Below are 17,883 nucleotides of genomic sequence, written 5' to 3'. Positions count from 1 at the left end.
ATGAATTATTTATCAGGTACACTATAACTTGAGTTTCTCCCAAAAGAACAGACAATAAAAACTTATAAGAGAGTAGAGTTACACAGTCCATTAACCAAACAGCTTGTTAAGTGTTAAGGATGAATTTTTGTTAGAGATAACATCACAAGTACAATAAATGTGCTTACCTGAGGGGTCTCATGGCCTTTTCTACTATAATTCTGTATGAAGTCCACAAGGCCATGAACCACTGTTTTAACAGCTACCATTGCATTTTCTAGCTGCTCCCAAGTTGGTGAAACAGCATCTAAAATAAGCCACCAAGGAGATGGGGAGGAGGGACTTGTTAACAAAAATTCTCTTCTGTTATTATAAAAGTATTAAGCAAGCAATTGAGAATTTTTCCACATACCTGGATTGGGGTCTATGTTTGCAAGAAGCTCTAAATGAGGCCTCAGTCTATTTAAGTTAGCTGGGTCACCGGTTCGTTGCAAAACAATTGTCAATTCCTGGACACTCTTTGCAAATGATTCTGGAGACTGCAGCTAACAAATAGAAGACAGAATGATTTTTACTCTGGTTCTTATATGACACATCTATATTCAAATGCTTTCATTCAGTCAACATACTAAATAGGTTTTCAAGTGTCTTCAGATTCCATAGAATGAGTATCAATGGTGAATCAGATTTTCACCTCAGAATCTGCCCTATGAAATTCATCATTAGACACTGAGAAAATTTATTTATAAGGTATATTAATTCTCTGGAGTCAGAAGAGAGATAAATGACTGACTTTGTAAGCCAGGCTGCTTTTATGCTAATATCCTGCATTTGCTTCCCTTAGTTTATTTTGAAAGTTAAAAAAGAACAAAAAGAAAAAAAGAATTTATAGGATTCTGTTTAAAAACATAGGAATGAAATTTCCAAGTCTTTCTTTAGTCCCTTCAGAAGATTTCAGTACTCTCCAATGTAACAACAATAATATAATATAAATCAGCATCTCTAATTTCACAAACCTTATCAATAATAGATTGCATGTGTGATTTATGTGCCAAGTCACCATAAAGAAGTGAGGACCACTGCTCAGGTGAAATACGGAGTCCTGCTTCCATAGCGATATGAACAATTTGGGCATCGTGCTCTCTGCGTAATGCCTCATAACTCCGAAATTCCTCCTTTAGCTGCATCAGAGAAGAGTCTTCATCCCTTTTGGTAACCTAAGTAATAGAAAGGAGAGGGAAAGAAAACACCACCCATCAGGTCTGTTCTCTTTCCTCCCCCATCCAAATGTTTTTTTGGGGGGTGTGGGGTGGAAAGAACCTACTATATACCAGATACCACACAAAGATGATACAAAGAATAAAATGTCCTTACCACAAATTCTTTTTGGAACAAAGCAGAACATTTAACTTAATACATAGTCCTGCCTTCTTCCAAACGAGCTCAGCAGCTGGCAGGGAAGAGACGTAAAATTATGGTATAGGTGCTATTGTAAGGCTCTATGGCAGTGGTTTCACCCAGCGTGCTGCAAGAATTTTTAAAACATGCAATCCCTGACTGTTTAGTCAGGGGCACTGACCTTTTCCCCTAAGACTGTCAAATTAAGAAATGACAACAGACAACACAACAGTAGCTGTCCAGTGTAAGTGAATCGGAATTATACCTATCTTTTTTGTCAGATCTGCAAAAAATATAAATTTTGGTGTGCTGCAGAATTTTAGTAATTAACTTATGTGTGCCATGAGATGAAAAAGGTTGAAAATCACTGTTCTATGGCAATATAAAAGAAAGGAAGTTAAATCTGATTGGTGAGGGAGAGAAGGGGTATCAGAGAAGGCTTTCCCCAGCTAAAAGCTACATAAATGGAGTCTCAAAGAATGAATAGGAGTTCCCCAGGCAAAAAAGGGTAAGAAATAGAATTCTAAAGAGAGTAGCAAGTGGTAAAACAGAAACATGAAAGAGCTGAGCACATAGAATTGAAGCCTAACATGTAGGCTGGGAGAGAATCATAGAGGGCCTTATATACTATGGTTAGAAATCTGGATATTATCCTGAGGAAAACGGGAAGCCACTGAGAACATTTAAACAACGAGTGTCATGATCAGCTTAGCCAATTAGCACCACCGCATGATGATTAAGAAATTTTCTGCCACCACAAAAATGATCATTAGGATATTTATACAGCATTAATCTATATTTCACTTAAGTGATAAAATTAATTAAAAAGTTATAGAGTTTCACATGTCCTAGTGAAACTGTCTCATTATGCAATAAGTTAGGTACATGGCCAAATAATTTCCATAAGAGATGATGCACACTTATGCCTGAATCACTAAAACTTGCTAATGGCCACAGTGAACTTTGAAATTTAGGATTCAGAATACCCAGGACTAGTCCAGGAGCTGAAATTTAGACTGGACAAATCATTTATACTTAAAATGATGATATTCTCATTGGTACAATGAAAATATCCTAAACCACTTCACTGGTTGTTTCTATTGCTGTTGTTGGCACATGAGACAACAGTAATATGCCCCTAAAAACATGGAAATGGGGAAATGAAGTTATCACCTGAGAGTTAACTCAGTAGTACCAGTTCACAAGTCTCTTTGGGAATATATAAATGCTGTACGGTACATAAAGTTTAGAGCACCTAAAGTTCTAATCAACATGACCTTAGGTATAATTCAAGAAAGTGCAGAGTATAACTGAGAAGTCACACACCGAGGAAACAAAAGGAGGAATTATCATCTTAAAAAGCAGAAAAAAGAAACCCAAAGAACCAGAGGATGTCGGCACTCCTCTAACCACCGTGTAAGTAGGGTCCAAGGTGCCTTCTGGGCAGCATACACATCTATCTACCTGAACAGGAAAGATGGACACAGGTGTCTAAGAGAACCTGGTCCTATTAAAGTTCTATTAAGATGCATCAAAATCACCCATGAAATTTTGAAAACTGTAATTTCAAGTCTATTGAATCAGAACCCTTGGCCTAAAGATCACATTAATTTAAAGAATATATAAATGCTTAAGTGCTACATTAGACACACTAAATCAGAATATCTGGGGATGGGACCCAAGAATGCATATTTTCAAAATCTCCATAGGTGGTTCTCATGTGTTCTTGCAGTTGAGAACCACATTAAACAGAATCATTAATTCCCCTTTTCCTGATTTCATGCTAAAAGCAGAGTTTTGATACTCTTTTACAAGAAAAACATCTTCAACATGAGAATTCAAGTCAATTAAGGTTGCACTTCTCAAAAAATAAATAAATAAAACCACCACAACAACGAAAAAAAAAGAGTTGCACCTTCTCATTACAAATTAAGAAAACTGACGATACGTGTATGACCTTAGGGTAATGCTGTTCTCGAGGAAAAAAATCCACTGTATGCACCAACAAAATTCAGGTCTCAAAGCCTATAAAGCCAGGAGAAATACCTTTGATAACGGTGAGTTTGCTAGAGTAAATGCCACCTGACAAAGAGGACTTTTGGCACTTAAGACAGTATGATATCCTTCTATTCATCTAAATACTACTTCATTTTAAACTACGGGACAGTGAGGATAAAATGAGAACATAAAATTGAAAATAAATTTCTACACTAATGTTATTCAAACATCAGGTATTGTTAGTAGCTACAGATGTGTATGTACAATCTAAACCACAAATCAGCATGATACCTACGGGGGGAATCCCATTAAGTCAGTAATACATAATGTGAGAACCTCGTCAGTCACTTCAGGATAACAAATGATCTCTGTAATTTGGCTGCTTAGCTAAAAACATAATGTTTGAGGAACCACAGATTCATTTCAGTGCAGTCCTAAGGACACAAAATCAAGTACTACAATATCAGGCAGATAGTAGCCAAGCCTCATTAATGGAGATAAGTGAACTCACTTGAATACATTTCCACAATCAATTAATTATTTTCTCAAACTAAATACTCTGCCAAAAACAAAACATAACAAAACAAAACTTTTTCTGTCTGTACTGTTTTTACTCTTGGGGCTATAAAATCAGCAAAATAACCTAAATAAACTTTGGTTTCAAACATCTGTTCTCATCCCAATAGGTAGTATAGATGCAATCAATGCAGAAGGAAAACAGTTTCCTTTCAACTCTTGAAAGGGTTCTGCATTTGTGGGGGCTTCTGAACAGGTTAACACCCATTTCAGGAAGTCTCTGTCTCACATACAGGGATGTAGCATTTACATGGTTGCACACCACTTACCTTAAAACAAGAAGCTCGATACAGTAATTGCACAACGTGACCAATACTTGTTTTCGATGCCTGAGGAAATCTTGGTTCTAGTCTTTGCACAACAAAAAGTACCAGAACTTTCCTTGAGAGAGCGGAACCATCTTCTAATGCCAGCAATACCAGTTTCAAGGCCTCTTCTTGCATAGCTAGAAGAGACATGCGTTGATGATAAATGAGAAACACTGCAGACCCTATCTGTCACAGATTTCTTTGTATTAGTTTACAGTGGTTCGCTTTCCACAGTCTGTATTTATTTAGCACACAAAATAGACATCACGTGCACAAGTACAGTTTATTTAAGAAACATGTAGTCATAACCACAGAGGATAAATTCTAAGACCCCCAGTGGATGCCAGAAACTGTGGATAGTACTGAATCTTACATAGAGGGGTGGGTAAAAGTAGGTTTACAGTTGTGAATATACAAAACACAAAGGTTATTCTTGCATTATTATTATTATATTATATAATACAACTGTATTGTATGTTTTTTCCTACACAGTAGGTCTTCACTTAACACTGTCAACAGGTTTTGCAACTTTAAGCAAAACCTATGATAAAACCAGTTTTACCATAAGCTAATTGATACAAGAGCTAAGTTCCTAGGACATCTCATCATCATTATAATGAAACAATGTTGAATGAAAAAGTTATTCAAGAACACCCTGGCTGGTGTGGCTCAACGGACTGAATGCTGGCCTGCCAGTCTAGGGCACGTGCCTGGGTTGCATGCCAGGTCCCCAGTAAGGGGTATGTGAGAAGCAACCACATATTGATGTTTCTCTCCCTCTCTTCCTCCCTTCCCCTCTCTAAAAATAAATAAATTTTAAAAATCTTTAAAAAAATCTTATTCAAGAACATGCTGTACCTATATACATACCTATGATAAAGTTTAATTTATAAATTAGGCACAGTAAGAGATTAACAACAATCATCAAAAATGTAATAGAACAATTATAATAATATACTGTAATTAAAATTTGTGAATGTGGTTTCTTTCTTAAAATATCTTACTGTACTGTACTCATCCTTCTTGTGAAGAGATGAGATGATCCAATGCCTGCATGATGAGATGAAGTGAGATGAATGACATAGGCACTGTGACTTAATGTCAGTCTACTAGAAGGGTTAATTGAACACAAGCTGTGAGACACTTCAATAGTCTATTTAATAACCAAGGCAGCTATTAAACGACTAATAGGCAGATAGAGTATACACTGTGGATGTGCTGGACAATGATAAAGTAAAAAAAAAAGTCCTCTTTTATAAAACACAGAGAGATACTCTGATAATTAAATAACATATAAAGGACACACAGTATCTTATGATAAATGGTAGCTTTTTTAATGCATGAGACTGTTACTTTGCCTGTCAGAACTATTTTGTATACAATTTTAAAGTGATATTACTCTCTGGATGCTTTATCTAAAGAAAGTATTAATTTATGTTGTTTCCTAGTGAGGGAAATATTTAGAAAATAAATGCCATGAAAGACATCTTTGGAGTAACTGACAAACTGGAATATAAACTATAGATCGTAATATTGTATCAATGTTAAATTTTCTGAAATTGATTAATGCACTGCTGTTATATAAAACAGTATTCTTGTTTATAAGAAATACACTTAAGGATTTCCTTAATGGGTAAAGGGGCATGAAATATGCAACCTATTCTCAAGTGGTTCAAAAAAGGAAAGAATGAATACAATACAGGAAATTAAAACTAATGAATGTAGATAAAAAGTACACAGGAATTCTCTGCATTATTGTTTTTTAAATTATTGATTTTAGAAAGAGAGGGGAAGGGGATGGTGGGGAGAGAGAGAGAAAGAGAAACATCAACTTGTTCTACTTATTTATACATTCATACTTTGACCGGGGATCAAACCTACAACCTTGGAACATCGGGACAATGTTCTAACCAACTGAGCTACCCAGCCAGGGCTTCTCCATTATTCTTGCAACTCTTCGGTAAATTTGAAATTATTTCAAAATTGAAAGTTAAAAATACATTAGTTCTCAATTAAAAGAATGGAACCTTAGAGCTGAGAGATCATCTACAATTCAGATTAAAACGCAACCCCCTTTTTTTCCAAGTGAGGAATTGAGGCCCAGAGAAGTGACGTGACTAGGCCAAGGTTAAAAACTGGTCAGTAGCAAAATTGTAACTAGAATCAAGGACTTTAAAAAATATATTTTTATTTATTTATTTTTAGAGAGGGAAAAGGAGGGAGAAAGAGAGGGAGAGAAACATCGATGGGAGAAACATCCACTGGTTGCTTCCCGCCCTGCCCAGGGACCAAACTGGCAAGGTAAAATTCATGTAACACCCTGGTTGGTGGGGCTCAGTGGATTGAGTGCTGGCCTGTGAACCAAAGGTTTCATGGTTCAATTCCCAGTCAGGGCACATGTGTGGGTTGTGGGCTAGGTCCCCAGTAGGGGACACGCAGGAGGCAATCACACACTGATGTTTCTCTCCCTCTCTTTCTCCCTCCCTTCCCCTCTAAAAATAAATAAATAACATCTTTAAAAAAAATAAAATTATGGAGAACCTAGTGAGCGTAAAGTGTTATTATCTCATTGTGATTTTGACTTGCATTTCCTTAACAACTAATGACACTGAGCATCTTTGCATTTGTTTTTTGGCTATCTCTGTATCTTCTTTGGGAAAATGTCTATTCAAGCCCTTGGCCCATTTTTTAATTGGGTTGTTTGTCCTTTCTTTTGTTGAGTTGTATAACAAAGGATATTTGATACCTAGTCTAGAGCTTATTAGCTAAGATAATAAACATGTGGAGATATCCAAAGGCAGCATTCTGAAATTATATTTAAATGTGGATTTTAAAAATCATTTTTCAATTTAACCTTGTATTATGGAAAATTTTAAACCTACACAAAAGTAGAGCTAACATGCACCCATAACACAGCTATTGCCAGTAAGATTTCATCTTACTCCTTACCCACTTCTCTAGTTTGCTTTGGCTGAAGTGTTTTCAAAGTAAATCCCAGATGACATAGTATTTCATCCTTAAATAATTCAGTACGTATTTCTGACACATAAGGATTTTTTCAAATTTCATGTAACCCCATTCCGTATCTTAAAAAAAGTAATGTATTTCCTTAATATCATCTAATATCCAGTCCATGTTGAATTTTCCACTGTCTCAAAAAATTCTTCTTATACTTGGTTCCTTTAAATATCCAAATAAAGTCCATGTCTCAAATTAAAAAAAAAAAACTTAAAAAAAAAGATCTATACCAGTTCTTCCTCACTCTTCCACCTTTCCATTTAAAAGAAAATCCAGTTTATTTGTTAAAGAAATGATCATTTTTCTCAATAATTTCTTACATTCTTGATTTGGTGTGTAGTGTTTTAAAATATGTTTATCTGGTTCCATGTACACTTAAAGGCTTGATTAGATTCAGAACATGGTTGTTTTTTCAAGCACACTTCTTATTCCATGCATTCATCAGGAAATACATAAAGCCAGGTTATCTCCCCCCCCTTTTTTTTTAAATTTTAATTTTGTATTGTTATTCAATTACAGTTGTGTGCCTTTTCTCCCCATCCCTCCACCCCACCCCAGCTGAACCCCCCTTCCTTCCCCAACCTCCACCCTCCCCCTTGATTTTGTCCATGTGTCATTTATAGTAGTTCCTGTAATCCCCTCTCCTCACTGTCCCCTCCCCACTCGCCCCTGCCCATTGTTAGATTGTTCTTAACTTCAGTGTCTCTGGTTATATTTTGTTTCCTTTTTTCTTCTACTTATTATGTTCCAGGTTATCTCCCTTTTAATAATAAAACTGACCAGTGGGGTCAGGGCTTATCCATATATTATGTTTTCCCAGAAACCCTTCATCTAATGGTTTTGACAAGAACTAATAATTCTTGTCTACACCCATTAACTCATTTGATGTTGCAAATTTGTGATTTTTAATTTTAACAATCTCTAACTGTATTAGCTAAAAGAGGAATCTACCCTTCACATCCTGAGAAAATGTCCTTGAAAACAGCTTGTAGAGAGAAAAAAATACTTAATTTTTTTCTATGCCTTTTCCAATTTTTAGGATAATGTGTCAGGACCCAAGCAACTGCCAAAGATAACCAATTAGTTTTTTCTGCACTATCATTACAAAATCAAGGATTTTTATATAGCAGGGAAGACCCCCAAAACCCAGAATTCATTTATAAAAAATTGTGTATTTACTCTTATATGTTTAAACTTGTCACCTTCAAAGTACTTTCCATTTGATGCAACTCCCACCTATTGAGACATTTTTTCCACTGCTCAAAAGTTTCTGAATTCATCAATTTTGATTCCTTTTAGTGCTTCTGCCATTTTTCGTTTCACCTCTTCCACGCTGGCAAAACATTTCCCTTTGAGGACTTTTTTCATCCAGGGAAACAAAGATCACTAGGGGTGAGATCAGGTGAATAGGGAGTATGTGGCATGGGGGCATGCCACTTTACATCCAAAACTTCTGGACACTCAGCAAAGTGTGCACCTGTAAATCACCCACTGTGAAATGGGCAAATGCACTGAAAGAGTCTTAAAAAAAAAAAAAAAAAGCATTGAACCCAAATGCAGTCTCTCACAACATCAGAGGGTACACCAACACAGTTGAGTTCCTAGGATAATCCCCTAGCAGGGAAAGCCTGTACTACTAGGGGCTCACCATACAGAAGATAATTCCAGTTTTGTTTTGTTTTTTTTGGAGTCCCCCTCGTTTTTTATTTTTCAATCCATTTAGTCATCATTCACTCTGCTGTTCAAGCTGTTCCATCTATGTCCAGTTGGAGCCCCTTCAAATTAATTTGTCCTTTTGACAAGATTCCAGTGGTTTTTGATAGCTTTTTTGCTTTCTAGCACAAGACTTCCCCAGCTCTTCCTATACTTTTCTACCCTATCCAAAGAGCCCTGCTTCTTTTTATTGGCAAATGTATTTATTAAAAGTCACAATCTGGGTGCTATGGCTACTATTCATTGCTTCTAAGCCTTTTCAGTGGACAGATCTAGGGAATAGGTTCTTTTTAGGAAAAGAAAAAGAAATTAGTCTGTACTAATATTGTCAATTCAAATGTAAAGACTACAGAATTTTGGAGAACCAAGATGGCGGCACACTACGCCTTCTAGCACAACCAGAAATGACAGAAAATCAAACGGCAAGGAAGTCCGACACCAAGGAAATAAAAAATAAACATTCATCCAGACTGGTAGGAGGGGCGGAGATGGGCAGCGGAGACGGGCAGCTGGGGCGCAGAGGACTTGAGTTGCCGTGATGGGACCAAGACTGGCTGAGGGTGGGACCAACAGGGCAGGCAGTCTGACCACTAGCAGACCCTGCGGCCCCACATTCGTGCAGATAGGCTGAGAGGGCCGGACTCAGAGTGGTGGAGAACAGGGCAGGCAGAGCGGTGGGTAGCACCCCGTGGTCCCACATTCGCGCACAGATAAACCCGACAAACGGCGGGGAGCGAAGCGGACCTCGCAACCCAGGGTTCCAGCGCAGGGAAATAAAGCCTCAAACCTCTGATTGAAAACGCCTGTGGGGATTGGGGTGGCAGCAGGAGAGACACCCAGCCTCACAGGAGAGGTCATTGGAGAGACCCACAGGGGCCTAGGGCGTGCACAAGCCCACCCACTCGGGAACCAGCACCAGAGGGGCCCAGTTTGATTGTGGGTAGCGAGTGGAGAATGGAGCAGGCACCATTGCTCCCTCTGGGCCCCTCCCCCACGCACAGCACAGCGACCAGCATTACCCCGCCCCAGTGAACACCTAAGGCTCCGCCCCTTAAAGTAACAGACCCGCCAAGACAAAAAAAAAAAAAAAAAAAGGCCCAAATGACACAATACTTCAAAGCTCCAGAAAAAATACAACTAAGCGAGGAAAAGATAGCCAACCCATCGGATGCACAGTTCAAAACACTGGTTATCCAGACGCTCACAGAATTGGTTGAATCTGTTCGAAAACCAGATGAAAAAATGAAGCCTATGCTAAGAGAAACAAAGGAAAATGTACAGGGAACCAATAGTGATGCGAAGAAAACTGGGACTCAAATCAACGGTGTGGACCAGAAGGAAGAAAGAAACATCCAACCAGAAAAGAAGGAAGAAACAAGAATTGGGAAAAATGAGGAGAGGCTTAGGAACCTCCAGGACATCTTGAAACGTTCCAACATCCGAATTCTAGGGGTGCCAGAAAGAGAAGAGGAAGAACAAAAAATTGAAAACTTATTTGAACAAATAATGAAGGAGAACTTCCCTAATCTGGCAAAGGAAATAGACTTCCAGGAAGTCCAGGAAGCTCAGAGTCCCAAAGAAGCTGGACCCAAGGAGGAATACACCAAGGCACATCATCATTACATTACCTAAGATTAAACAGAAGGAGAGAATCTTAGAAGCAGCAAGAGAAAAGGAGACAGTTACCTACAAAGGTCTTCCCATAAAGCTGTCAGCTGATTCCTCCAAAGAGAACTTACAGGCAAGAAGGGGCTGGAAAGAAGTATTCCAAGTCAGGAAAGGCAAGGACCTACATCCAAGATTACTGTATCCAGCTAAGCTATCATTTAGAATGGAAGGGAAGATAAAGTGCTTCTCAGATAAGGTCAAGTTAAAGAAGTTCATCATCACCAAGCCCTTATTATATGAAATGTTAAAGGGAGTTACCTAAGAAAAAGAAGATAAAAAATAGCAACAGTAAAAATGACAGCAAACTCACAGTTATTAATGACCACACCTAAAACAAAAACAAGAGCAAACTAGGCAAACAACTAGAACAGGAACAGAACCATAGAGATGGAGATCACATGGAGGGTTGTCAATAGGGGAGTGGGAGGGGGAGCGGGGGGAAAGGTACAGAGAATAGATGATAGGTGGAAAATAGACAGGGGGAGGGTAAGAATAGTGTAGGAAATGTAGAAGCCAAAGAACTTATAAGTATGACCCATGGACATGAACTATAGGGGGGGAATGTGGGAGGGAGGGGGGCAGGAAATGGGACAACTGTAATAGCATAATCAATAAATATATATAAAAAAAGAAAAAAAAGACTACAGAATTTTTACATAAATTCTTATATTCATACTTGTACCTTTTAAAAACACTGAATATCTTGCTTCCTGGTAGCATTAACATAGTATCAATAGAATTATCAACAGTATGATGAGTGAATACAATTTAGGATTTATTACATATATCACCAGGGATATAAGTCAAAATGCTGTGCTCTAAAGTCACCTGAAAGAATTCCTTCCTGATGAATGTGCTACCAACTTGATGTTTTCTCTTTAAAAAAATTTTTTATTAATTATGATATTAGTCGTCCCATTTCCCCTGCTTTATTCCCCTCCACCTTGCACACCCCCTCCTATCCGCTTTCCCCCCATTTAGTTCATGTCCATGGGTCACACATATAAGTTCTCTGGCTTCTACATTTCCTATCCTATTCTTAACCTCCCCCTGTCCATTTTCTACCTACCATTTATGCTACTTATTCTCTGTACCTTTTCCCCCTCTCCCTGTCCTACTCCCCTGCTGAAACTCTCCATGTGATCTCCATTTCTGTGATTTTGTTCCTGTTCTGGTTGTTTGCTTAGTGTGTGTGTGCGTTTTTTTTAGGTTTGGTTGTTAATAATTCTGAGTTTGTTGTCATTTTATTGTTTGTATTTTTCATCTTCTTTTTCTTAGATACGTCCCTTTAACATTACATGTAAGGACTGGGTGATGATGAACTCCTTTAACTTGACCTTACCTGGGAAGCACTTTATCTGTCCTTCCATTCTAAATGATAGCTTTGCTGGAGAGAGTAATCTTGGATGTAGGTCCTTGCCTTTCATGACTTAGAATACTTCTTTCCAGCCCCTTCTTGCCTGTAAGGTCTCTTTTGAGAAATCAGCTGAGAGTCTAATGGAAACTCCTTTATAGGTAAACCATCCCCTTTTCTCTTGCTGCTTTTTAGATGCTCTCCTTATCTTTAAGCTTGGGTAATGTTATTATGATGTGCCTTGGTGTGCTTCCTTGGGTCCAACTTCTTTGGGACTCTCTGAGGTTCCTGGACTTCTTGAAAGTCTACTTCCTTTGCCAGATTATGGAAGTTCTGCTTCATTATTTGTTCAAATAAGTTTTCAATTTCTCGGTCATCCTCTTCTGGCAACCCTACGATTTGGATGTTGGAACATTTAAAGTTGACCTGGAGGTTCCTAATCCGTTGCTCATTTTTTTTGAGTTGTTTCCTCATTCTGTTCTGGTTTCTTTCTTCCTTCTGCTCCAAACCGTTGATTTGAGTACCAGTTTCCTTCCCGTCACTGCTGGTGCCCTGTACACTTTCCTTTATTTCACTTTGCATAGCTTTAATTTTTCCCTCTAATTTGTGACCATATTCAACCAAGTCTAAGATTACCAGTGTTTTGAACTGTGCATGTGATAGGTTGGCTATCTCTTCATTGCTTAGTTGTATTTTTTCTGGAGCTTTGATCTGTTCTTTCATTTGGGCCATTTTTTTTTTTGTCTCAGCACACCTGTTACGTAGTAAGGGGAGGAGCCTCAGGTTTTCACCAGGGCAGGGCAACCCACATAGCTGCCTTGTGATGCTCTATGTGGGGGAGGGTTCCCAGTGGGAACAGCACCACTTGCTCTACTCTCTGCTGGCTTTCAGTCACTTTCCCGGCTTCCCAGAAGCAAACCAGGCCCTTCTGGTACTGATTCCAGGGTGGGTGGGTTTGTGTACATTCCAGGACCCTGTGGGTCTCTCCAACGAACTCTCCTGTGAGGCTGGGAGTTTCTGCTGCTGCCACCTCAACCCCCACAGGTATTTTCAGTTAGAGGCTTTGAGGCTTTATTTCCCCATGCTGGAACCCTGGGTTGTGTGGTCTGTCTCACTCCCCAGTTGTTCCTCCCAGTTTATCCGCATGTGGATTGCCCAGTTGGCCAGCAGCTGCCTATCCCACCAGGTTCTCCAGCCGCCACCTTGCCACAAGTCCTCTCTGCCCAGCTACACGGCTCTGCCCCTCCTGCTGGTCTGGATGAATGTTTCTTCTTTAACTCCTTGGTTGTTGGACTGCCATAGGTTGATTTTCTGTCAGTTCTGGTTGGTTTTTGTTTTTAAATTTGTTGTTGTCCTTCTTCTGGTTGTGCGAGGAGGCACAGCATGTCTACCGACGCCTCCACCTTGGCCCAATGTTTTATCTTTTCAATTTATTTTTTTAGGTATTGATTTTACTTATTTTATTTAAATTTTTAAAATGTATTTTTGCTAATAACTAAAATTTGTTTTATGATTACATAAAACATTTATATCGTTCCAAAGTGCAAAACAAGATACATTCAGTGAGGTCTAGCTTCCATCTCTCTCTGCTTCTCCTGGTTTCTTCCTCCTCTACATGAGTTTATTATTTTTAATTTTTTCTACCATTGTTTCTTTTGGAAAATATAATCAAGTAGTAATTGTATAGTTTTCCCTTTCTTAGGTAAAAGGTACTACAATACACATATTATTCTGCACTTTGTTTTTATTTTTTCACTCAATGTATCCAGAGATCACACCCTAGGAGAACATAGACACCACCTTCTTCATTCCTTTCAACAGTGGCACAGAACTCCATTAGAAAGATGTACCAGATTATTAAACCAGTCTCTTATTCACAGACATTCAGGTGACTTCAGATGTTTGCTGTTATAAATAGTGCTTTATAACTTTATGCACCCTGTATTTTTTTGCTGTATCTTTGGGATAAATTCCTAGAAATGGGACTGTTGAGGCCAAAAGGTAAATGCATAGGTGATATTGCTAGATATTGCCAAATTCCTCTAAAGTTTGTACCACTTTGCATTCCCACCACTATTGGATCAAAGTACCCGTTTTCTCACAGCCCTGACTACAGAGGTCTGTCCAGGAAAATTCCAGCCATTGTTAATACAAGGAAAAAGGTTTGTAGGAATCAATGTAACCTGGCAGCCAAGGAGAGTGGACTGGAATGTGCATAGAACAGAACAATGACAACTTCATTGTACTAGTCATTGGGGGGAGTAGACACTGTTGAGTGAGCCTAGGTACTGTGTGGTTGTAGCATTCAAAATGACTGAGCAAGCAGAGCAACGAATCTGCATCAAATTTTGTGTTAAGCTTGAATATTCCTCTGTGGATAGTCTGGATGACTCAGAAGGCCACAGCTATAGGCAACTGGAGATTGGCAGCTTCATCAAGACAAAGCGCCCACTCCCGCATCACATCTCAAACAGAGCTTTTTGGTGAAATAACAGAATCACCCAGGTGACTCAGCCCTGCTACAGCCCAGATTTGGCGCCCTGAGACTTCAAGCTTTTTCCACAACTAAAATCACCTTTGAAAGGGAAGAGATTTCAGACTGTTGATGAGATTCAAGAAAATATGACGGGGCAGCTGATGGTGATTGGGAGAACTGTGTGAGGTCCCAAGGTGCCTACTTTGAAGGGGACTGAGGCATCATTGTCCTATGTACAGTATTTTTTGTATCCTCTTCAATAAATGTTTCTATTTTTCATATTACATGGCTGGATACCTTCAAGACAGATGTCGTATATTGCCAAACTTTTGCGTTCTGCCAATCTGAGAGGTTAGAAATGGTATTTCAGTATAATATTAATGTATATTTCTCTTAATATGAAATTCAGTATCTTTTTTATGTGTGAAGGCCATTTATATTACTTTTTCCTATGAATTTGCTGTATACATCTTTTGTCAATTTTTCAATTGGATGGTTGGTATTTTTGAGGTTTACAAGTACTTTCTATATTAGTTTTATTAGTGTTTAAATGAGAATAATACAAATATTTTCCCAAGTTTGTCATTTTTAAAATTCTGCTTATGATTTCTTTTGTGATGTAATTTTAAAAATATATATATATTCAAATATCAATCTTCTCACCTACTGCTTCTGGATTTGGAGTCAAGAAGTGTTTATTACTCATAGGTGATAAAGGAATTCACTCTTGTGTTTGTTTTTATTATTTGTATACTTTATATTTTAATCATAAGTACTTGTGACCTATTTGGAATTTATAGACCTATGGAGAGCATAAGGAATTCATTCAATTTTATCTTTTTCCACATGTCTATTCATCAGTCCAAATGGCACTTATTAAAAAGTTTTCCTTCAAAAAATAAAGCTCCCAAAAGATAACACAGGAAAGTGCATCATAACGTTGGTATAGCTGAAGATTTTTTAAACAAAATGTAAATGGTAGTAACCATAAAGAAATCATCCTCTGATGATTCTTTAAAAAAAAATTTGTTTTCCAACTTTTAAAAAAACAATCAAGAATTTTTGGTATTTTTTCATTTAAAAAAGTTTACTTTTCCTTTACTTACCACCTGTGTAGTCTTAGGTCTCTGTTTTCTAATTTGTAAAACTGGATCTGTGTCACCTCTCTTGAAGGACACTGACAATTAAATGAGAAACTTATTCCAAAACACTCTAGCACTATCATATAGATTACATCAACAAAAACTGGCTTGTTTATTTTTAATTATGTCAAGCTTTGTATGTATAAATAAAGATGCGTTGAGTGTGGGGATTCTCACCTACCTCTAGAAATTGGCATCCTCTAGCCTTGATAACCAATAAAAAAGGCAAGATAGTGATCTATCTTACCTGGCCCTAGAAACTGGCATCCGCGAGCCCTGACAGCAGCCCATAAGTTGGCAGACAACTGCTGAGGGTTCTGGTGCTGTAATATTAGTTCCGTTACAGTTCTTTCTCCAAGTGAACGGGCTGCTCGCATGGCTCTTACACGACCTTCTTCCTCTACCAGTTGACAATTTACAAGTGTCACCAGTTTCCTTTGCATTGGACGGCTCAGTGCACTCTGGTTCAAACTAGCTACACCTTTAGAAAAAAAGGAAACAAAGAAAACTAAAGTTTTTTCAATTACAAAAGACAAGCCAATTTTTATTATTTGTATTTAACTATTAAGTCACAATTCTTAAAGAGTCCCCTGTAAGGTAATTTCCTTGCTTTAAAAAAAAAATCAATCTGCCTCTGTCTATTACTACTCTGTGGTAACAGGAGACTAATTCTTAGTTACTTCAAATTTTATTTAGGTCTCCTATCCTCTGGGTTATATGTATCTCTCAAAAGAGAGCACCTTTGGTATAGTTAGTCTGTTTATTTAGTCTCTACTCAAATTATTGAAGGTAAATATAAACTTGAAGGAATGAAAAGTTTAATCTAAAAGTAATGATTATTAACTGCTCTATCTGTTAATTTTACACAAGACATTGAGAACACTGCTTAAGGGCAAGATCTTAGATCCTATAACCCCTTTTTCCTGACTCAAGGATCCTGCTCTAGCCATTCTTGTCACTCTCCCATATCATCAATTTTTCCCTTCCCACTTGATTGTTTCCATCAGCATTACTAAGAACAAGCAAGTTGTATTTCTTTCATCTTAAAAATAAATCTTTTTATTTATCCCTCTTCTCCTACCAGCTCTGCCCCATCTCTTTCCTCCCTTTGTAGAAAGTCCTCTAGAATTGTCTATATTCACTATCTCCAATTCCTTTCCACACAATCTTTAAAACCTATTCCAATTAAGTTTTTGCCACTATCACTTGACCAAAATTGCCATGACAATTTCTTCTACTTTGCTAAATCAATGGTCAATTCTCAATCCTTATCTTACTTGCAAGTAGCACTCACACAAATATCATTCCTGACTTCTTTGAACACTTTTCTTTACATGGCTTTCAGAACACCATATTCTCTTAGTTTTCTTACTTTCTTCTTTTTTTATTCCCATCTTATTTTCTGATTGTATCTTTTCTTCCTGTCCTTTTTTTTTTCTTTAAAATCCTCACTGAGGATATGTTTATTGATTTTGGAGGGGTGGAAAGAGGGAGGGAGAGGGGAAAAAGACAGAGAGAGAAACATGGATTCGTTGCTTCCTGTACATGCCCTGACCAGGAATTGAACCCACAACCTAGGTATGTGCCCTGACCAAGAATTGAACCTACAGCCTTTTGGTGTACAGGACAATGCTCCAACCAACTCAGCCACCTGGCCAGGGCAACTTCTTGTCTTCTTAATGTTAAAGGGCCTCAGGACCCAGTTTTCATTTTCTTCTCTACACTCACTACTTAGGTGATCTCATCCAGTCTTATTGCATTAAATACCATCCGTATGTCAATGACCCCCAAAGTTACAGTTCCTATATCTCATTCCTTAATATATATCAACCAGTTACTCAATAGCACTCAAGTTAATATTTGACATCTCAAACTTAACATGACCAAAATTGAACTACGAATCTTCCTACCTAATCCTGATCTACCTACAGTACCCCTTACCTAAATTGACGACAACCTCCCTTAGTCCCCAAACCCAAGAGTCATACTTGACTCCACTCTCTCTCTCATTCCCTACATCCATAATTTAGGAAAGCCTTTTGGCTCTCCCTTCAAAATATACCCAGACTATCGAAGTCTCGTTTCCTTCACTGACTATTAACTCATACACTGGACTTTTATACGGAATTCTTAACAGAGCAGTTAGACTGATCCTTTTAATAGTAGTCAGATTGTGTCACTCCTCTGCTCCAAACCCTGGAGTGACTCACCAGTTTTACTCAGAGCAAAAGCTCAAGTCTTTAAAATGCCCTG

At 38.0% G+C, this 17,883-nt stretch overlaps 1 protein-coding gene and 1 non-coding gene across 4 annotated transcripts in view; both read right to left on the bottom strand.

Moving 5' to 3' along the window:
* The window catches only part of RC3H2 (ring finger and CCCH-type domains 2), a 47,635-nt gene that overhangs the window by 19,276 nt on the left and 10,476 nt on the right, over positions 1-17,883 (bottom strand). For all 3 annotated transcript variants that reach the window (XM_053920909.1, XM_053920902.2, XM_053920906.2), the window contains exons 4-8: positions 15,878-16,111; positions 4,221-4,396; positions 996-1,196; positions 392-524; positions 168-286 (exon numbers count right to left, since the gene is read on the bottom strand). In XM_053920909.1, coding sequence (XP_053776884.1) covers positions 168-286; positions 392-524; positions 996-1,196; positions 4,221-4,396; positions 15,878-16,111 — 863 coding nt within the window. The remainder of the gene's footprint in view (positions 1-167; positions 287-391; positions 525-995; positions 1,197-4,220; positions 4,397-15,877; positions 16,112-17,883) is intronic.
* On the bottom strand, positions 614-724 carry LOC112306639 (small nucleolar RNA SNORD90). Its single transcript, XR_002974968.1, has one exon. It is a non-coding gene; the product is annotated as a small nucleolar RNA SNORD90 (small nucleolar RNA).

The sequence above is a fragment of the Desmodus rotundus genome, chromosome 1 (genome assembly GCF_022682495.2).
Source record: "Desmodus rotundus isolate HL8 chromosome 1, HLdesRot8A.1, whole genome shotgun sequence".
Classification (NCBI taxonomy): domain Eukaryota; kingdom Metazoa; phylum Chordata; class Mammalia; order Chiroptera; family Phyllostomidae; genus Desmodus; species Desmodus rotundus.
Note: the sequence above shows the minus strand (reverse complement) of the source record. Positions and strands in the feature narration are given on the sequence as shown.